The 23,470-nt window shown below is 43.1% G+C and overlaps 1 protein-coding gene across 1 annotated transcript in view; it reads left to right on the forward strand.

Annotated features, from left to right (window-relative positions):
* LOC144681154 (dynein axonemal heavy chain 6-like) overlaps positions 1-23,470 on the forward strand; it is a gene marked incomplete at its 3' end in the record, with an annotated part of 934,896 nt that overhangs the window by 300,090 nt on the left and 611,336 nt on the right. The window contains exon 29 of the mRNA XM_078542881.1: positions 5,116-5,184. Within this exon, the coding sequence (XP_078399007.1) occupies positions 5,116-5,184 (69 nt within the window). The remainder of the gene's footprint in view (positions 1-5,115; positions 5,185-23,470) is intronic.

Genomic DNA, 23,470 nt, shown 5'->3' on the forward strand with positions numbered 1-23,470 from the left:
GCCCCTAGCCAAGCTGTTCCAGTACTGCTACACCACTGGCATCTACCCGGCTATGTGGAAAACTGCCCAGGTTTGTCCTGTACACAAAAAGCAGGACAAATCCAACCCGACCAATGACTGCCCCATCATAATCAGTAAAGTAAAATCAGCTCCAGGACATCACTACCTCAGGGTAGTGTCCAAGGCCCAACCATCTTCAGCTGCTTCATCCCATTATACCTTCCTTCCATGAAACGATCAGAAATGGGGATGTTCGCTGATGATTGCACAATGTTCAGCACTATTCGTGACTCCTCAGATACTGAAGCAGTCCAAGTCCAAATGCAGCAAGACCTGGACAATATCCAGGCCTGGGCTGACAAGTGGCAAGTGCACAAGTGTCAGGCAATGACCATCTCCAACAGAAAGAATCCAACCATCTTCCCTTGATGTTCAAAGGCATTACCATCACTGAATCTCCCACTATCAACATCCTGTGGGTTACCTTTGACCAGAAACTGAACTGGACCAGTCATATAAATACTGTGGCTACAGGGAGAAGAAAGGGATAAACCAGGGAACTGCAGGACAGTCAGTCTAACCTCAGTGGTGGGGAAACTATTGGAAACAATTCTGAGGGATAGAATTAATCTACACTTGGAGAGGCAGGGATTAATCAAGGACAGTCAGCATGGTTTTGTTAAGGGGAGGTCATGTCTGACCAATTTGATTGAACTTTTCGAAAAGGTGACCAGGTATGTAGATGAGGACAATGCATTTGACATAGTCTACTTGGACTTCAGCAAGGCTTTTGATAAGGTCCCGCATGGGAGACTGATACCGAAGGTAAAAGTCCATGGGATCCAAGGCAATTTGGCAAATTGGATCCAGAATTGGCTGAGTGGCAGGAAGCAGAGGGTGATGGTTGAGGGGTGTTTTTGTGACTGGATGCCTGTGTCCAGTGGGGTTCCACAGGGATTAGTGTTGGATCCCTTGCTGTTTGTGGTATATATAAACGATTTAGACTTGAATGTAGGAGGGTTGATCAGTAAGTTCGCGGATGGCACGAAAATTGGTGGGGTGGTAAATAGTGAGGAGGATAGCCTTAGGTTACAGGAGGATATAGACAGTCTGGTCAGATGGGTTGATCAGTGGCAAATGGAATTTAATCTGGATAAGTGTGAGGTGATACACTTGGGCAGGACAAACAAGGCACAGGAATACACGATGAATGGTCGGACCCTGGGAAGTACCGAGGATCAGAGGGAGCTTGGTGTACATGTCCACCGGTTCCTTAAGGTAGCAGGACAGGTAGACAAGGTGGTTAAGAAGGCATATGAGATACTTGCCTTTATTAGCCGAGGCATAGAATATAAGAGCAGGGAGCTTATGCTGGATCTGTATAAAATGCTGGTTAGGCCACAGCTAGCATGCAATTCTGGAATCCGCATTATAGGAAGGATGTGATTGCACTAGAGAAAGTGCAGAGGAGATTTACCAGGATGTTGCCTGGGCTGGAGAGTTTTAGTTATGAGGAGAGATTGGATAGACTGGGGTTATTTTCCTGGAGCAGAGGAGATTGAGGGGGGACATGATTGAGGTGTATAAAATTATGAGGGGCATAGATAGGGTAGACAGGAAGGAACTTTTCCCCTTGGTGGAGGGATGAATAACAAGGGGGCATAGGTTTAAGGTAAGGGGCAGTAGGTTTAGAGGGGATGTGAGGAAGAATTTTTTCACCCAAAGGGTGGTAGGAATCTGGAACTCAGTCTGAACGGGTGGTAGAGGCAGAAACCCTCATAACATTTAAGAAGTATTTGGATGCGCACTTGCGGTGCCCATGGCATACAAGGCTATGGGCCTAGTGCTGGAAAATGGGATTAGAGTAGTTAGGTACTTGTTTGACCAGTGCAGACTCGGTGGGCCAAAGGGACTTTTTCTGTGCTGTAGACCTCTATGACTATGATTCTATGACAAGAGCAGGTCAGAGGCTAGCAATCGTGCGACGAGTAACTCACCTCCTGACTCCCCAAAGCCTGTCCACCATCGACAAGGCACAAGTCAGGAGTGTGATGGAATACTCCCCACTTGCCTGGATGAGTGCAGCTCCCACAACACTCAAGAAACTGCCTAGTGTCCAGGACAAAGCAGTTTGCTTGATTGGCACCACATCCACAAACATTCACTCCCTCCACTGCCTACGAACAGTAGCAGCAGTGTGTACCATCTACAATATGCACTGCAGGAATTCACCAAGGCTCTTTAGGCAGCACCTTCAAATCCCATGACCACTACCGCCTAGAAGGACAAAGGCAGCAGATAGATGGGAACACTACCACTGGGAGGTTCCCCACCAAGTCACTCACCATCCTGACTTGGAAATATATTGCGTTCCTTTACGGTCGCTGGGTCAGAATCACAGAATCACACAGTGCAGAAGAGGCCTCTCGGCCCATTGAGTCTGCACCAACACATGAGAAACACCTGACCTACCTACCTAATCCCATTGATCAGCACTTGGCCCATACCCTTGAATGTTATGACATGCCAAGTGCTCATCCAAGTACTTTTTAAAGGATGTGAGGCAACCCGCCTCCACCGCCCTCCCAGGCAGCGCATTCCAGACCATCACCACCCTCTGGGTAAAAAGGTTTATCCTCACATTCCCCCCTAAACCTCCTGCCCCTCACCTTGAACTTGTGTCCCCTCGTGACTGACCCTTCAACTATGGGGAACAGCTGCTCCCTAACCACCCTGTCCATGCCCCTCATAATCTTGTACACCTCGATCAGGTCACCCCTCAGTCTTCTCTGCTCCAACGAAAACAACCCAAGTCTATCCAACATCTCTTCATAACTTAAATGTTTCACCCCAGGAAACATCCTGGTGAATCTCCTCTGCACCCCCTCCAGTGCAATCACATCCATCCTATAATGTGGCGACCAGAACTGCACACAGTACTCCAGCTGTGGCCTCACCAAGATTCAATACAACTCCAACATGACCTCCCTACTTTTGTAATCTATGCCTCAATTGATAAAGGCAAGTGTCCCGTATGCCTTTTTCACCACCCCACTAACATGCCCCTCCACCTTCAAAGATCTATGGACACACACGCCAAGGTCCCTTTGTTCCTCAGAACTTCCTAGTGTCATGCCATTCATTGAACACTTCCTTGTCAAATTACTCCTTCCAAAGTGTATCACCTCACATATTTCAGGGTTAAATTCCATCTGCCAACACCTCCAATACCTTGTCACTCCCTATATCAATTTGCTCAAGAACCTCACAGTCTCTCTCCCCGAGTTCCATACTTTCACCCTCATTCTCTTGGGTGAAGATGGATGTGAAGTATTCATTCAACACTCTACCGATGTCCTCTGGCTTCACCCATAGATTGCCCCCTTGGTCCCTAATGGGCCCTACTCTGTCCCTGGTTATCCTCTTCCCAAAGATAAACTTGTAGAATACCTTGGGATTTTCCCTACTCTTATCAACCAGAGCTTTCTCATATCCCCTCTTTGCTCTCCTAATTGCTTTCTTAAGCTCCACCCTGTACTTTCTGTACTCCACTAATGCCTCCGCTGATTTGCTCCCCTTGTACCTGCTAAAAGCCTCTCTTTTCCTTCTCATCGTATCCTGAATATTCCTGGTTATCCATGGTTCTCTGGGCTTGTTAATCCTTCCTATCACCCTAGAAGGAACATGTTGAGCCTGTACCCTCCCCATTTCCTTTTTGAATGCCCCCCACTGCTTCTCTGTAGATTTCCCCACAAGTAGCTGTTCCCAGTCTACCTTGGCCAGATCCTGCCTTATTTTACTAAAATCCACTCTCCCCCGATCCAAAACATTTTTTTGCAACTTTTCTATTTCCTTGTCCATAACACATCCTGGGACTCCCTTCCTAACAGCCCTATGGGTGTACCTACACCACATGGACTGCAGCGGTTCAAGAAGGCAGCTCACCACCACCTTCTCAAGGGCAATTAGGGATGGGCAATAAATGCTGGCCCAGCCAGTGAAGCCCACATCCCATGAATTAATTAAAAAAAACACAAATTCCTCCAGAAAGTTCTTAGGCCTTGAAAATGAACCATTTTCTGTGATTAAAATGTTTATGACAACAGTCTGCAATTAAGCCAGTCTGGTTTGCAATCTTAGTATTATATTGATTATGAGATAAGCTGCTGGTCTCATATTTGTACCATCATTAAGACGGGCTATTTCCACCTCCGTAACATTGCTCGACTTCACCCATGTTTCAGCTCACCTGTTGCTAAAACACTCATTCCTTACCTTCGTTACCTCTGCAGTTGGCTATTCCAATGCATTCCCACATTCTACCCTCCGTGCCTGAGATCATCGAAAACTCTGCTGCCCGTTTCTTAACTCACAGCAAGCCCCCTCTTCTCCTATCACCCCTGTAGTCACTGACCTAGGCTCTCGGTCAAGTAATGTCTTGATTTTAAAATTGATCCTTATTTTCCAATCCCTCCATTGCTTTGTCCCTCCCTATAACTGTAATCTCCTCCAACCCCATAACCCTCTGAGCTATTTGCACCCCTCTAATTCTCACCTTTTGAGCATTCACAATCATAATTGCCCCACTATTGGTGACTGTGCCTTCATTTGCTTAGGCTCCAAGCCCTGAAATTCCCTCCCTAGACCTCTGCATCTCTCTGGTTCACTTTCTTTCTTTTCTGTACATTTTTGACCTCGTGTCTTCCTATGTGGCTCGGTGTCAAACTTTGTTTTATACTGCTCTTTTGAAGCACCTCGGGATGTTTCATTATGTTAAAAGTGCTATATAAATATAAGTTGTTGTTGTTTAAAGAGTTTACTGAGATAGGGAGGGGTGAGGTGATAGAGGGATTTGAAAACAAGGGTGAGAATTTTAAAATGAAGACATTGCAAAACCGGGGCCAATGTAGGTCAGCACGCACAGGGTGACAGGTCAACGGGACTTATTGTGGAACAAAGTGCTTGCAGCCATCCAAACAGCTGCCTCAAAATGACACTCGCTGGATTATTTAACAATGGTGATAAATAATTGAATGTTGGCTACATTCATGCTCTATGAAATGTTGTACATTATGTCATTATCAATCGATTAGCAGTTTGCTTCTTTTCTTCCAGATTTGTGTTTGAAGGCAGAGAAATCCGACTGAATATGTCCTGTGGCTTCTTTGCAACGATGAACCCTGGGTAAGCAGTAATTTAATGAGAAATATTTATGTTCCTGCCATATGTTGATCTAAAGCTGAGTCTGTATTTTAAAACATTCAGATTGCATTCTTTTTTTGGAAAATTTATATTTTCAGAATTTTTGTAATTGCAATGATTAGAAATTACATTTCTTGAGAGTAGAACACTTTCCACATTAACCGCCCTGGCTTGGTAGTACTGGTAGAGTGGGGCATGTGCCGGGCCATGAAGTTACAGGTTGTGTTCGAGTACAATTCTGCTGCTGCTGATGGCCCACAGCCCTCCTGGATGCCCAGTCTTGAGTTGCACAATCTGTTTGAAATCTATCCCATTTAGCAGGGTGGTAGTGCCACACAACACAATGGAGGGTATCCTCAATGTGAAGATGGGACTTTGTCTCCACAAGGACTGTGCAGTGGCCACTCCTACCGATACTTTCATGGACAGATGAATTTGCAGCAGGCAGGTTGGTGAGGATGAGGCCAATTATGTTTTTCCCTCTTGTTGGTTGCCTCACCATCTGCCACAGGCTCAGTCTAGCAGCTCAGTCTGTGATGGTGCTACCAAGCCACTCTTGGTGATAGACATTGAAGCACTCCCACTCAGAGAACATTCTGCGCCCTTGCCACCCTCAGTGCCTCCTCCAAGTGGTGTTCAACATGGAGAAGAACTAATTCATCAGCTGGGGGGTGATCATGGGGCGCAGTACGTGGTAAGCAGCAGGAAATTTCCTTGCCCATGTTTGACCTGATGCCATGAGACTTCATGGGGGTCAGAGTCAACGTTGAAGACTCCCAGGGCAACTCCTTCCTGACTGTAAACTACTGTGCTGCCACCTCTGCTTGGTCCGACCTGAAAGTCGAACAGGACATACCTAGGGATGGCGTTGGTGGTGTCTGGGACAAGATCTGTAAGATATGATTCCGTGAGTATGACTACGTCAGGCTGTTGCTTGACTAGTCTGTGAGACAGCTGTCCCAATTTTGGCACAAGTCTTCAGATGTTAGTAAGGAGGACTTTACAGGGTCGACAGGGCTGGGATTGCTGTTGTCGTTTCCGATACCTAGGTGGATTCCGGGTGGTCCGTCCGGTTTCATTCCTTTTTATTGGCTTTTTAGCAGTTTGATCCAACTGAGTGGTTGCTAGGCCATTTCAGAGGGCATTTTCAGAGTCAACAACAGTACTGCAGATCTGGAGTCATATGTAGGCCAGACCAGGTGAGGATAGCAGATTTCCTTCTCTAAAGGACATTAGTGAACCAGACTGATTTTTACAACAATCAATGGTTTCACGGTCATTATTAGACTTTTAATTCCAGATTTAATTCAAATTGCACCATCAAACTCCACCATTTTCACAGCTCTGAAGAAGAGTCATATGGACTCGAAACGTTAACTCTTTCTCCAGAGATGCTGGCAGACCTGCTGAGTTTTTTCAGCATTTTCTGTTTTTATTTAGGACTGGAAACCTGATTGGAGGGATTCCAGCATGGAACCCTGGGAAAGATGGGCACAGATTTGGGAGGCAACAGCACATGCTCAAGGACTTAGAGGAGGAAAGGGAGGTTAGAGATACGGCAATAGTTTACAGGAAGGATAGGGGTCAAAGGTTTATTTTTTAGGGAAGGGGTGATGACGGATGATTAGAAGAAGAGGAAAGACACTGAAGAGAGAAAACTGTTAATAATATCGGCTAACATGGGGGACAGGAGGAGAAACAGGGTGGTCAGTACTTTAGTGGGAACAGAGTCAAGGGACCAAAAATTGGTGCTATGGATAGGAGGTGGTTTAATTTAAACAGCCTTGATTTCTCCTCTCACCACCCGTCCGTAAACAGAAAGGTATTTTGATTTTGATTTACCCCTTTTTATGTGGTGGCATATTTTCCAACCCATTAGTTTTGGTGTAATTTAATTTCTATTGATTACCCCGCAGCAAACTCAAGATAGGGTAAACTCAGAGGGATAGTTTATTTGCGCACACTCCAACACGAGAGGAGGGGCGCAACATAGCCTCCTCTTTCATTCATAGAATAAAAGAGGGAGGATAAAGAAAGAAAGGCTTACAGGGCAAAGACCACAGAACAAAGAATTATTTTGTCAGGTGAGTCCAGAGTCCAGAATCAAACGTCCAATGGTGAATTCCTTCACAGAAATCAACTGACGCTGGCTAATTCACTTTTCCAGTAGATTTGGCTTCCACGATGAGATAGGCACAAAGAGATCAATTAGTCTTGTAGGCGCTGGGACTGAAGTTCCAGAATAAAGAGTGTAGTTGGGGACCAGGCATTTACCTTGTCCTGAGCGATTGTTTGCTTGATGGAAGAAGGAAGATTGATTGGCAGTACAACAAGGTAGGGTAACTGGTTTTCCCAGCTAGGGTGGTCAGGTGGCATGACTCCCACTTCTCCACTTTGGCTTTCATAAAGGATGTATATTCCTTTGTCTGGATTCTTAAGACTGTTAATGTTCAATCATTTAGAATTTGGAAGGAAAGGTGCTGGGTCCTTTGTCCTAGCAGACTGGTAGTCTCCGCTGGCCTGGCCTGGCTTTTGGCCTTTGTATAATTCCTTTTGAGTTTGGTGTCTGTCATTCGCTGGGTCGCTTACGTCTCTTTAGAGATAAGGAGGCACAAATTTCTTCGACACTGCGAGATTGGCTCCTATTGTTCGAAGGTCACAGCATAAAATTCCTTTTGTTCAGGGTTACAGGCAGACATAGCTTCAGCCTTTTTAAAGCCCTTGTCCAGTTTTTAAAATTTTAGGAAGTAGCCATGTTGATATATTTATTTATATTTGATAAAATATAGTGTGAGATATTAGAGAGGCCACTAGCGGTGATTGGAGAGAATCTAGAGAAAAATTCAGGGCTGGGTCAGGAGGGGGATTAGAGGAAGAGGTGGGCTAGTGGAAGGGAAGGACGAAACAGAGGAAGCTAATCAAAGAATCTCAATCTTATTGAGAAAGAGGTCAATGAGCTCCATACACATTTTGTTGGAAGGGATGATAGAGGGGAAGTGGTAAGGGGTTATGAAGAGGGCTTGCATTAGAGAAATGAAGACAGTGGTTACCTTTGCATTCTAAGATGATCCTGGAATAGTGAGTTTTTCTAAATGAGACAAGAACGCAATAGTACTATGTGTGGTCCAGCCAAATAAGTACTCACCATGTGATCCAACATCAGACCAGTACTCCCCAATGCAATTCATTCCCAGACTGGTACTGCCCGTGCGATACAGCACCAACTCAGTCCTCCCCGTGTGATTCAATACCACACCAGCACTCCCGTGTGATACAATCCCAGACCAAAACTGCCCGTGCTATACAAAGTCAGTCCAGTAATCCTTGTGTGATCCAATACGAGACCAGTTCTCCCAGTGTGATCCAATATCAGACCAATATACCCCATGTGATCCAGTAGCAAACCAGTAGAAACTGTGTGATCCAGTATGAGACCAGCACTGTCTGTGTAACCCAGTACCAGACCAGTACTCCCTGTATGATCCAGTACCAGACCAGTACTCCCCGTGTGATCCAATACCAGACCAGCATTCCCTGTGTGATCCACTACAAGAATAGTACTCCCCGTGTGATCCAGTACCAGACCAGTACTCACTTTTTGATCCAATACCAGACCAGTAATCTCTGTGTGATCCAATACCAGACCGATACTCCCCTGTCATCCATTACTAGACCAGTATTTCCTGTGTGATCCAACACTTGACCAATACTCCCCCTGTGATTCAATACCAGACTAGTTATCCCCTTATGATCCAGTGCCAGAACTAGTGCTCCCTGTGTGATCCAGAACCATACCAGTACTCCCCGTGTGATCCAGTACCAGACCAGCACTCCCCGTGTGATCCAGTACCAAACCAGCACTCCCCATATGATCCAGTACCAGACCAGTATTCTCTGTGTGATCCAATACCAAACCAGTTATCTCCGTACGATGCAGGGCCCAGACTAGCAGACCCCATGTGATCCAATATGAGGCCAGTGATCTCCAGATCCAGAACAACGCTCCCTGTGTGATCCAATAATAGACCAGTAGTCCCCTTGTAATTCAGTCATCCGCAAACTTACTAATCCTAACCCCCAACATAGTCATTTGCGTTGTTTAAAAAATGACGAACAATAGGGGACCCAGCACAGATCCCACTGGTACGCCACTGGACACTGGCTTCCAGTCATCCTTCTGTCATCACCCTCTGTCTCCTACAACTAAGCCAATTTTGAATCCACCTTATCAAATTACCCTGTATCCCATGTGCATTTGCCTTCTTTATAAGTCTCCCATGTGGGACCTTGTCAAAGGCTTTGCTGAAATCCATATAAACTACATCAACTGCACTACCCTCATCTACACAACTGGTCACCTCCTCAAAAAATTTGATCAATTTTGTTAGGCATGGCCTCCCTCTGACAAAGCCATGCTGACTATCCCTGATCAAACCTTGCCTCTCCAAGTGGAGATAGATTCTCTCCTTCGGAATTTTCTCTAATAGTTTCCCTACCACTGACATGAGACTCACTGGCCTGTAGTTCCCTGGCTGATCTCTACCACGCGTCTTAAATAACGGAACCACATTAGCTGTTCTCCAGTCCTCTGGCACCTCCCCCGTGGCCAGAGAGGAATTAAAAAATTGGGTCAGAGCCCCTGCGATCTCCTCCCTTGCTTCCCTCAGTAGCCTGGGACACAAATCATCCGGACCTGGAGATTTGTCCACTTTTAAGCCTGCCAACACCTCCAATACCTTGTCACTCCCTATATAAATTTGCTCAAGAGCCTTACAGTCTCTCTCCCCGAGTTCCATACCTTCATCCTCATTCTCTTGGGTGAAGACGAATGTGAAGTATTCATTCAACACTCTACCGATGTCCTCTGGCATCGCCCATAGATTGCCCCCTTGGTCCCTAATGGGCCCTACTCTTTCCCTGGTTATCCTCTTCCCATTGATATACTTATAGAATATCTTGGGATATTCCCTACTTTTACCAAGTTTAATAATCCATCACCATTCACGACTGGATGTGGCAGGACTGCAGAGCTTAGATCTGATCCGTTGGTTGTGGGATCACTGAACTCTGTCTATCACTTGCTGCTTATGCTGTTTGGCACGCAAGTTGTCCTTTGTTATAGCTTTACATCTCATTTTTAGGTATGCCTGGTGCTGCTCCTGGCATGTCCTCCTGCACTCTTCATTGAACCAGGGTTGATCCCCTGGCTTGATGATAGTGGTAGAGTGGGGGACATGCTGGGCCATGAGGTTACAGATTGTGTTCAAGTACAATTCTGCTGCTGCTGATGGCCCACAGCCCTCCTGGATGCCCAGTCTTGAGTTGCACGATCTGTTCAAAATCTATCCCATTTAGCAAGGTGGTAGTACCATACAACATGATGGAAGGTATCCACAATATGAAGGCAGGACTTTGTCCCCACAATGACTGTGCGGTGGTCACTCCTGCTGATACAGTCATGGACAGATGCATCTGCGTCAGGCAGGTTGGTGAGGATGAGGTCAAGTATGTTTTTCCCACTTGTTGGTTCCATCACCAGCTGCCGCAGACCCATCCTAGCAGCTATGTCATTTAGGACTCGGTCAGTCATGAGCCACCCTTGGCGATGGACAGAGTACATGCTGTGCCCTTGCCACTCTCAGTGCTTCCTCCCAGTGATTCTCAACATGGAGGAGAACTGATTCATCAGCTGAGGGAGGGCGATACGTGGTAATCAGCAGGAGGTTTCCTTGCCCATGTTTGACCTGATGCCATGAGACTTCAAGGGGCCTGGAGTCGATGTTGAGGACTACTGTTCCGCCACCTCTGCTGGACATACTGAGGGATGGCAATGGTGGTGTCTGGGACATTTTCTGTATGGATGGCTATGTCAGGCTGTTGCTTCATTTGTCTCTCCCAATTTCGGCACTAAGAAATACTTTGCAGGGTCGACAGGGCTGTGATTGCTGTTGTTGTTTCTGGTGCCTAGGTTGATGCTGGGTGGTCCGTCCGGTTCGTCCGGTTTCATTCCTTTTTTGTGACTTTGTAGTAGTTTGTTACAACTGAGTATCTTGCTAGGCCATTTCAAAGTCAACCACGTTGCTGTGGGTCTGGACTCACATGAAGGCCAGACCAGGTAAGCTTCTTACTGTGCAATACCAGTACCAGGTAAGGGCAACAGATTTCCTTCGCTAAAGGGCATTAGTGAACCGGATGGATTTTTACAACAATCGACAATGGTTTCATGGTCATCATTAGACTTTTAATTCCAGATTTTTATTGAATTCAAATTCCACCATCTGCAGTGGCAGGATTTGAACAGTGCTCCCCGTGGTCCTGTACCAGACCAGTAATCTCCGTGTGATCCAATACCAGAACAGTACTCCCCGTCCAATCTAATACCAGACCAGAACTCTCTCTGTGATCCAATATGAGATGACTACTCCCTATGTGATCCAGTACCCAACCAGTAGCCTCTGTGTGATCCAATACCAGACCAGTTCTCCCCGTGTGATCTGATACCAGGCAAGCACCCCTGTGTGAACCACAACCAGACCTGTACTCTCCATATGATCCAGTACCAGACCAATGCTCCCCATGTGATCCAATACCAGACCAGTGCTTCATGTATGATCCAGTACTAGACCAGTACTCCTGTGTGATCCAACACCAGAGCAGAACTCCCTGTGTGATCAAGTACGATACCATTACCCCCATATGATCCAATACCAGACCAATACTTCCTGTTTGATCCAGCACCTGACCAATACACCCCCTGTGATTCAGTGCTGGACCAGTACTCCCCATGTGATTAAACACCAGACCAACACTCCCCGTGTGATCCAGTGCCAGGCCAGTGCTCCGCTTGTGATCCAATACCAGACCTGTACTCCCTTTGTGACCCAGTACCAGACTAGAGGTCCCTATTTGTTCTAATACCAATGTTATGACACAGCAGTTGGTGAAGCTGAGTTATTTAAAAATCCCAGAGGGAAACTCTGTCATAACCTATATTTTAAGTGGTATGTTTGAGATGCAGCTCTAAAGTCAGGAATCAGACCACCAGTTCTTGAGAGGTTTTTATATCAAAATACATAAGACATTTATTAATTTATACAAGTTAAATATATACATATGGCTACAAATTACTACTATGATAACTTTTAACAAATTCCCAAACTAATCTCCGCTAAAGCAACAGCAACTCATAGACTTTCAGCAGACACCAGGCAAAGCATTTTCACCTTACAAATTCAAAAGGAGGTTCCTTTCACTTTAGTTCCTGTGGAGACAGATGTAGGCTTACAGCTGCTTTGAATTTACATTGCCTCTGCCCTGCACACACAAAACTGCCCTCTGATATATCTAGCATATATCATTGAATGTAAATTCTCATTGTATCTCCAACCCCTTTGAACTCCATCTCTTCAAACAATGAGACCCCTTTTATAGTACCAATTTTATTAGTAATACAAACATTGCTTGGTCTCTGCTAGCTAGGTGCCAGAATTCACCCCCTTTCTTGAATGCCCTATTCAAAAAAATGCAAATGTACTCTCCCTCTCTTAAATCTCAAAACTAGTACACATCAAAGCGCACAGACTAGCTGGCTTTAAACCAATTACAACGCACCCACAGATTAAACCTCTATTTTAAAATAAAAATATTTTCCAATAATATTATATAGATTAATAGCTTCATGACATCCCCCTCCCTAATGTAAAATGAATTGTCATAATTCGAAAAGACGGCTTCATTTTTTTTAATTACCCATCTCACACTATCTCCTATACTTATTACACTATTACCTTATCAAGCGCATGCATTAACATTATATATATATATATACACACACAAGTTTTTGGTACCAACAGAAATCAGTCTAGTTCAGTGTTTAGGGTTTTAAAAATGTCCAATTTTTCTTTAAGCTTCAAACTCTTGATAATACATCCACGAATAGATTTTCTCTTCCAGCAATATGTATAAATGGTTGTAATAATAGACTCCATCTGAAAAGCTTTGCACTTTTGTCTCGAAATTTGTCCAAAAACTTCAAAGGATTATGGTCTGTATAAACAATTTTTTCTGATGAATTGTTTGCAACATAAACTTCAAAATGCTGCAATGCTAACACCAAACCCAAAGTCTCTTTTTCAATCATTGAATATCTTCTCTGTTGTACATTCAGCTTCTGTGAAAAATACCCTATTAGTTTTTCAATTCCAGTGTCATCTTCTTGTAACAGTACAGCCTCAATGCCTATATCGCTTGCATCAATGGCCAACTTGAATTACTTGGCATAATTGGGTACTGCCAACACTGGTGTCGTAGTTAATACAGTTTTCAAACTATTGAATGACTTCTGACACTCCAGTGTCCATTGAAACCTCTTGTTTTTTAATAGTTCAGTCAGTGGAACAACCACTCGGCTAAAATTGGGTACAAATTTCCGGTAAAACCCACTCATGGCCAGGAATCTCAAAACTTCTCATTTTGTTGTATTCACTGGGAAATCCACAATAGCCTTGACTTTTGCAACTCTCAGAGCCTCCTTACCATATTCAATGGTATGGCCTAGGTACATAATTTGCGCTTTTGCAAATTCACTTTTAGCCAGGTTCATTACCAAATTAGCTTCTTGTAGTAGTGTAAATAATTCCTCCAGATGTTGTAAACATTCCTCCCACCTCTGACTGAAAACGATTAGACCCGCAATTACTTTTTTTGTCAGTCTTTGAAATATCGCAGGTGCATTCTTCATACCAAATGGCATGACTTTAAACTGATATAGTCCACTTGGCATTACAAAAGCTGATATCTTCTTTGCTGTCTCCGGCAGCGGTAATTGCTAATATCCTTTTAGCAAGTCAATCTTTGTGATAAATTTTGATTGTCCCACTTTCTCAATGCAATCCTCCAACTGTGGTATGGGATATGAATCCGCTTTTGTCACCATATTCACCTTTCGATAGCCCACCCACAGCCTTTGTGTTCCATCTGGTTTTGGCATCAGTACAACAGGTGAACTCCAGTTACTGCAACTAGACTCAATGATATTATTTTAAAGCATGAAATCAATTTCTTTTTCTACTTGTGATAACTTTGCGGGATTTAATCTATAAGTTGTTGCCTCACTGAAGATGATATTTCTATACATACATCATGTGTCTGTATAAACATACATGCTCTGTTCATTCTTTCCCTGAAATTTGATACGTAATCCAGGAGAGTAGTTTCTGAATTTTGACCCACCAATTTCTCATGAATCAATTTCAGTGGTCCCCATGAGGTACATGGCCATAAACTAGTTCAAATGTGTCTTTCCCAACTTATTTCCACAAATAGGTTTGTGTGACTGCAATAGCTTTTCCAAATCACTTTGACACTTGCTTGAAAGGTAACTTGAAAGGTAATATTTCATTTAAATTTTCAAGCACCCCCTCATTATCCAATTTGATTAGAGGAAAATCAATTTCAGAATCCTGCACTTCTACCTCTTTCTTATCATCCACCATCACTAATACCTCTTTTCGTTCCTCTTCCCTGTCAAAGTGCTTTTTAAGCATATATACACGACATACCCGCTGCTTCTTTCTTCTATCTGGAGCATTTATTAAATAATTCACTTCACTCAATGTCTTTTCAGTCTTGTAAGGCCCACTAAATCTTGCATTTAAAGAATCCTCTAGTACTAGTAACAAAACTAGTACTTTCTCTCCAGGAACAAAACTGCGAATTTTAGCCTTCTTATCTGCCTTCACTTTCATCACTTGCTGTGATATCTTTAAATGTTCCCTAGCCAACTCACATGCTCTGTTCATTCTTGCCCTGAAATATGATATGTAATCCAGGAGAGTAGTTTCTGAATTTTGACACACCAATTTCTCATGAATCAATTTCAGTGGTCCCCTTACCTCATGGCCATAAACTAGTTCAAAAGGGCTAAAACCAGTCGATGCATTAGGATTGTCTCTAACAGCAAATAGTAAAAATCGAATTCCTGTATCCCAATCCTGTGCATATTTCTGACAGTATGTTCTTATCATAGTTTTTAAAGTTTGATGCTACCTTTCCAAAGCTCCTTGTGACTCCGGATGATAAGCTGTTGACTTAAACTATTTTATCCCCAAACTGTTCATTACTTCCTTAAACAGCTGTAACATGAAATTTGACCCCTGATCTGATTGTATTTCTTTAGGTAAACCATATCTTGAAAAAACTTTAATTAACTCCTCCACAATCTTCTTAGTTGTAATATTTCTTAAAGGTATCGCTTGAATAAACCTGGTAGATATGCCCATTATGTCATTAAATACTGATTTCCATTTTTAGTCTTAGGGAGGGGTCCTACACAATCAAAAATGACCCTGGTAAAAGGTTCTTCAAATGCTGGTATTGGGATTAAAGGCGCAGGCTTAATTGCTGCTTGTGGTTTTCCTGTTATTTGATATGTATAACAGCTTCTATGGAATTTGACTACATCCCTATGTAATCCTAGCCAAAAAAATGCCTCTGTATCTTTCCCTGCGTTTTCCCAACCCCATACATGTCCCCCCATTAGAATTTAATGAGCAATCCTCAGAATCTCATTTCTAAATCCTAATGGGATAACAACCTGATGCACCTCCTTTCAGCTTTAATTTGCTGAGACATGATCCGACTGCCACTTTCTCATCAAAATATCTCCTTGAAGATATTAAGATATTGGAGTACATTTTGCTTCTGTTTCTGAATAAGCTTTCTGAAATAACTGTTTGAATTGCAAATCATTTTTCTGTTACTCCACTGCCCTCTTTGAGTTAAACACACCAGCTGAACTTCCTGTATTCCTTCCTCCTGAACAATGTTATCACAGTGCCAGCTAATTGGATTTCGACACCTTCTTCTTGCCTTTGAACTGCCTGCTTATCTTGCTTTTCTTGTTCTTCCCCGGGAGCCTTTGATCTCGTTACAACACAGTCAGGAAGCAATCCAGGATGTTCTTTCTGGAATGCCTCTGTTGAAAACACTTCTAAAGGCTGCTGAACTACCACAGGCATCACCCACATTTGCAATCCAGCTATATCATTACCAAGAATAAATTGAACCCCTGCAATGGGCAATTTTTCCACCACTCCATCTATAACTTCACCCATCTTCCATTTATTCTTTAAATTTACCTTCCATAATGGAATAGATTTAGCGTTTCCATGAACCCCACTTATTAGTACTTGCTCCTGCAATACTCCCTTTGAACAGCAAATATCACTATCCCACAACATTAAAGATTGACTAGTCCTGGTGTCTCTTAATATTTTAACATTATTATCTACTCCACCCTGTACACATGGAAAGACTTTCCCTTCACACGCAAAACCTTTAAACATTTCTACAATCTGCTCCTCAGAATCCTCTTGAGTAAACTGTGAACGCATTCCCACTTCTTCACCTATCACTGATTCTCCCTGTTTCACCTGTACACAAACCACTGGCTTCTCCTGTGCCTGAACCTCAAAACCCACAGTACTTTTACTTCCAAAGCTTTTCTGTACCCCAACAATTCCTACAGATTTTCCCTGCAATCTCCAGCACACAGATTTTGTATGTCCCACTTTATTACAATGAAAGCATCTCAATTTTTGAATGTCACTTCTACCTTCAGTACCTTCCATTGTATTCTGAGAAAACACTTCCTGGGAACTTCCAGCTACTCCTTCTCTTCCTTGACTACCTACTTTCCTTACACCTTCCCACCTTTTAATTCTTTTCCAATTTGAAAGGGTGATGAAAGAAAGGCTTAGCTGTATGAACTAACTCATAATCATCAGCTATCTCCATTGCTTGTCTTACAGAATCAATCCTCTGTTCCTCCTCATGAGTTCTCAGTACCAAATTGATTGAATCTTTAAATTCTTCCAAAATAATTACTCCCCTAAGAGCTGCATAGGTTGGCTCTACTTTTAACACCCATATCCAACAGTCAAAATTGCTTTTTTTACTCTTTCAAACTGAATATAAGCTTGCCCAGGCTGTTTTCTCATATTCCTAAATTACTGCCTGTATTCTTCAGGAACCAACTCATATGTACTCAAAATAGCCTTTATCACCACATCATAATTCATCGACATTTCTTCTGATAGTGAAGCAAGTACCTCAGATCCCTGCCTAACAACTTAGACTGCAATAATAATGTCCAGTTTTCCTGTGGCTATTTCATTTGTTTAGATAGCTTCTCAAATGAAATAACAAATGCTTCAATATCTTTTTCCTCAAACATTGGAAGAGCTTGTACAAATTTAAATACCTCCCCACTGGGTTCTACACTGGAGATAAGTCCTTCCTGATCTACCGGCATCTCTTTTTTAACAGCCAACATTTTCAGTTGGAATTCTCCCTCTCTTTTTCTCTTTCCTCCTTCTCTATCTTTACAACTTCTAATTCCCTGTTAAAGGCTATTTCTCTGTCCTTTGCTTCTAATTGAAGTTTCTTCAGTTCCTTTGCTTGTTCAAATTAATTTGTAACTGAAGTCTCACTACCTCCAGCTGTGACTCACTTGTGTCAGGTTTCACCTCCAACTGTAGATGCTGTGCTATGCTCTTCATTATATCTGATTCCCTAGCACCCTCAGGTAACCCCAATTTTAACTTATCTGCCAACTCTGTTAACTTACTTTTGGTTATTTTTCCCAACCCAATCAGAGCTATCTCTTCTACTCCCAGACAAGTCTTAGCAATTGCCAAAGCCATCTTGCAGTGCCACCACTTCTAAACCACCTCACCAACTCCTGAATTCGAAGTGTTTCTCGTACTCACAACCTTAAGACTCACCAATTCCAAACCAATCAAGGAATTAGAAATATATTTATCCTGCCAGAGCCACCAATTGTTATGACACAGCAGTTGGTAAAGCTGAGTTATTTAAAAATTCCAAGGGGAAACTTTAAACAACTGTCATAACCTATATTTTAAGTGGTTTGTTTGAGATTCAGGAATCAGACCTACAGTTCTCAAGAGGTTTTTACATCAACTTACATGAGGAATTTATTATTTAATACAAGTTAAACATATACAGATGGCTACAAATTACTACTATCATAACTTTTAACAAATTCCCAAACTAACCTCCACCAAGGCAACAGCAACCCATAGACTTTAAGCAGATACCAGGCAAAATATTTTCACCTTACAAGTTCACTTTGATTCCTTTGCAGATACAGTGATAGGCTTACAGGCTTTGATGTTACATGCCTCTGCCCTGCACACATAAAACCGCTATCAGTTATACCCAGCACATCTCATTGAATGTAAATTCTCATTGTATCATAAGCCCCTTTGAACTCCACCTCTTCTAACAATAAACCCCTTTCATAGTACCAATTTGTATTAGTCATATAAACATTGTTTGGTCTCTGCTAGCTAGGTGCCAGATTTTACTCCCCTTCTTGAATGCTCTATTTAACAAAATGCAAATGTACCTCTACTTCCCTGTTTGCATTTCAAAATAAGTACACATCAAAGCACCCAGACTAGTTGGCTTTTACCCAATTAAAACATACCCACAGACTAAACCTCTATTTAAAAAAATAATTTCCAATAACATTATATACATTAATAGCTTCATGACAGACCAATACTCCTTATGTGATCCAATACCAGACCAATACTCCCACTGTGATCCAATACCAGACCAGTAATCCCCCTGTGATCCAATACCAGGCCAATACTCCCCCTGTGATCCAATATCAGACCAATACTGCCTGTGTGATCCAATTACCAGATCAGTACTCCCATTGAGGCCCAGTACCAGACCATGGCTCCCCATTTGTTCTAATACCAGACCAGTACCTGCCATGTGATCCAGTACCAGGCCAGTACTCTCTGTGTAATCGAATACAAGATCAGTACTCCCTGTGTGATCCAATACCAGGCCGGTGCTCACCGTGTGATTGAGTATCAGACCAGTGCATACCTTGTGATCCAGTACCAGACTTCTACTCCCCATGTGAACCAGTACCAGACTAGTACTCCCCGTGTGATCCAATACGAGACCAGCACTCCCCCGTGATCCAACACCAGACCAGTAATCACTGTGTGACCCAATACCAGACCACTACTCTCCAAGTGATCCAGTACCAGACCGGTCATCTCCGTGTGATCCAATACCAGAACAGTAATCCCTTTGTGATCCAGTACCAGACCAGAACTCCCCAAGTGATCCAATACCAGACCAGTACTCCCCCTGTACTCCAGTGTCAGAACAGTGCCCTCATGTGATCTAATACCAGATCAGAACTCCCCGTATGATCCAGTACTAGACACAGGGGGAGTACTCCCTGTGTCATCCAATACCTGACCAATACTCCCTGTGCGATCCAATACCATGTCGGTACAGACTCAATGAGCCGAAGGGCCTCTTCTGCACTATGATTCTGTGATTCATAACAATGCTCCCCATGTGATCCAGTAACAGACTCCCTGTGTGATCTAATCAGATCAATTCTGCTCCTGTGAGTTGCCAAGCAGAGTTTAAGTGAGAATGGTTATTCTGGACATGAAGAAGCATTAGTAGATCTGTATTTGATCAGAGACTGATATAGCAGCAGGTTGTAAGGAGGACACAATGAGTACGCAAAGTGATATTGATAGGTTAAATGAGTGGGAAATAAATTTGCAGGGGGAGTATAATGTGTGGAAATGTCATGTTGTTCACATGGGCAGGATGAATAGAAAAGCAGAATATTTTTAAAATGGAGAATGACTGCAGAATGCTGAAGAATTTGGGTGTCCTTTTACTTGTATCATATAAAGTTAGTATACAGGTACAGCAAGTAATTAGGAAGTGTCCCGCTGAGATGGCACAAAGAAGAAAAAAATCTAAAAGAAAGTTGTTTCTCTTCCATATTTTCTTGCTTATTTTTTTTTAAATGGACAGATGGCTGGACTGATAAAATGGCCACCATGGCCAACATGATGGTAATTCTGGAAGTTCCTGAGCAGTTTAAAAATGGACAAAGGCTCACATATCAAACCCCTGGAATGTAATACTTCTTGTATTGTATAAACATCCCAGCCAAGCCAACACAAAGGGCTAGTAGACAAGGTGTCTGCATTAGCCAGTACTGGACAAAGACTATTTATGTCTCCTCATCTCCAATGTTGTGCTAATGGTTCTGCAGCTACCTGCTCAATTTGAGTTTTAACAAGGGGGCCTCATTAGCTGAACAGCTCTACCCAAAACTACCTGTCATATGACAGAGATTTAAGCTTTTTGAGTTGCTTTAATTATACAGCTTTTGGGTTTTATCGTCAGTCACTGTTTAACCTCAGAAGAGAAACAAGACTCCAGGCTCTTTCTGCCATTTACCACCTAACAGAGCAGCAATGGAACCAAGGCTCTGCCCAGCTTTAAATTGCCTGGCCCTTGTCTACACTGTGTCCTACTGGAACATCTGAACTTTTGTATCTGTGCCTAGAAGACTAATTCAACCCTATATGCCTTCTTTCATCATGGAAGTCATCGCTTCTGGAAAAGCGAATCTGCAACAGCTTTAGCCTGCTAACCTCTGAAGGAATGCACTATTGAACTTTTTGATTCTGGACAATGGACTCATGTGAAACCATAACTCTAATTTTTATCACGGTCTTTGCCTTGTACCCCTTTCTTTCCCTTATCCCTCTTTTATTGTATGAATGCAAAAAGGGGCAGATGTTGCAAAACCCCTTTCGCATTTTGAGTGTGTGTGAAGTAAACTAATCCTCTGATTTTACCCGATCTCGAGTTTGCTGTAGGATTATTAATAGAGGATTGGATCACTCCAACATTGAAGGGTTGGGGAAAGTATGCCACCATTTATAAAGGGGGAAATCAAAAATCAAAACCACCTTTCTGTTTACCGATGGGTGTTGATGGAGAAATCAGGGCTGATCTAAATTAAACGCCCTTCCTGAAGGCAAATAGAATGTTGGCATTTATTGCAAGGGGGGTGGCATATAAAAGTAGGGAAGCCTTGCTACACTTGTACAGGGCATTTGTTAGACCACAACTGGAGTACTGGGTACAGTTTTGGTCTATTTATTTAAGGAAGAACAAACTTCCATTGACAACAGTTCGGAGAATGTTCACTAGGTTGATTCTTGTGATGAGGAGTTTGTCTTATGAGGAAAGGTTGTACAACTCACCAAGGCTCCTTCGACAGCACCTTCTAAACCTTCTAAAGGACAAGGGCTGCAGATGCATGGGAACATCATCACCTTCAGGTTCCCCTCCAAGCCACACACCACCCTAACTTGGAACTGTACCACCGTTCCTTCACTGTTGCTGGGTCAAAATCCTGGAACTCGCTCCCTAACAGCACTGTGGGCGTACCTACAAGACATGGACTGTAGCAGTTCAAGAAGGCAGCTAACTACCACCTTCTCAAGGGGAATTAGGGATGGGCAATAAATTCTGGTCGGGTCTGCGAGGCCCACATCCCAGGAGCGAATAAGTAAAAAATGGTTTGGGCCCGTATCCATTGAATTTAGGAGAATGAGAGGTGATTTTATTGAAACATATAAGATTCTGAGGGGGTTTGACAGGGTCGATGCTAATGTTAATAGGATCCATACCATTTGGTGAAGTCAAAACTAAGACACAGAGCCTTTCATTGTTGAGAGAGTTTATTGACTTTGTTCAATGTCAACACTCCTCACACACACCCAGTGTCCCAGCTATCCCCTATTTATATGTGTTCAAATACCCATCACCTGTTCCCCTTATCAATGTAATTGATATGAACAAACCTTAACAATATAATTGATCAGCCATTGACAGCTGAGAGGATGTTTCCTCTTGTGGGAGAATCTAGAACTCGGCACAGTTTAAAATAAGGGGTCTCCCATTTATGATGGAGATGAGGAAGAATTTGTTCTCTCAGAGGGCCATTAGTCTTTGGAATTCTGTTCCCCAGTGGAGGCTGGTTCATTGAATATGTTCAAGGCTGACCTGGATAAATTTTTGATAAACAAAGGATTAAAGCATTATGGGGACAGGCAGGACGGTGAAGTTAAGGCCACAATCAGATCAGCCATGATCTTATCGAGTGGCTAAGCAGGCTCGATGGGCTGAATGTCCTACGTCTGATCCTATTTCTTATGTTCTTATCTAGAAGTTCATTTTGTTCTTCATTCCTGTGTTGTTTCAAAGAGCTTCCTGGTTAATTCCACTTCCCTACTCTTTCTTCAAACTTTTCACCTCCAAGTATTTATCCAATTCCCTTCTTGAAGTTTCTGTTGAATCTGCTCCCACCAACCTATTAGACAGTGCATTCCAGGTCACAATATCTTGCTGCTTCCCTCATACCGACCCTAGTTCGTTTGTGTTTTTTTATTCAATTGCAGGATGTGGGCATCACTGGCAAGGCAATTTGTTGCCCATCCTTAATTGCCCATGAAATGAGTAACTTGCCAGGCCATTTTAAAGGGCAGTTAAGTGTCAACCATACTACTGAATCGCATGCAGGCCAGACTAGGTTAAGGATGACAGATTTCCTTCCCTAAAGGACATTAGTGAACCAGATGGGTTTTTCCAACAATTGATGATAGTTTCATGGTCATTTCAGGGGAGGTGGTGGCATAGTGGTGTTCATTTGTATTCCAGAGACCCAGGGTAATGCACTGGGGACCAGGGTTTGAATCCCATCACAGCAGATGGTGGAATTTGAATTCAATAGAAATCTGGAATTCAAAATCTGATGACGACCATGAGACCATTGCCGATTGTTATAAACACCCACCCCTGGCTCACTAATGTCCTTTAGGGAAGGAAATCTGTAATCCTTTCCAGTCTGGCCTATATGTGACTCCAGATCCACAGCAATATGGTTCACCCTTAAATGCCCTCTGAACAAGGGCAATTAGGGATGGGCAATGAATGCTGGCCTAGCCAGCAACACCCACATCCCATGAACGAATATTAAAAAAAACCATTACCGAGACTAGCTTCACATTTCAGATGTATTTTACTTAATTGAAGTTAAATTCCACCAGCTGCCATGGTGGAATTTGAACCCATGTCCCCAGAGCATTAGGCTGGGTCTCTGGATCAGGTGACATTACCACTACCATCTTCCCGCTAATATGTGATCTGTTTTCTGACATTCTGCCAGCGGAAACAGCTTTTCCTAGTTCCTCAATCAAAATACAAAAACACCAGCATACGAGTAAGGAGCAGGAGTAGGCCACTCGGCCCCTCAAACCTGCTCCGCCATATAATAAGATCATGGCTGATCTAATTGTAACCTCAACCCCACATTCCCACCTACCCTCTAACC

The sequence above is a fragment of the Cetorhinus maximus genome, chromosome 5, assembly GCF_964194155.1.
Source record: "Cetorhinus maximus chromosome 5, sCetMax3.hap1.1, whole genome shotgun sequence".
Lineage (NCBI taxonomy): Eukaryota > Metazoa > Chordata > Chondrichthyes > Lamniformes > Cetorhinidae > Cetorhinus > Cetorhinus maximus.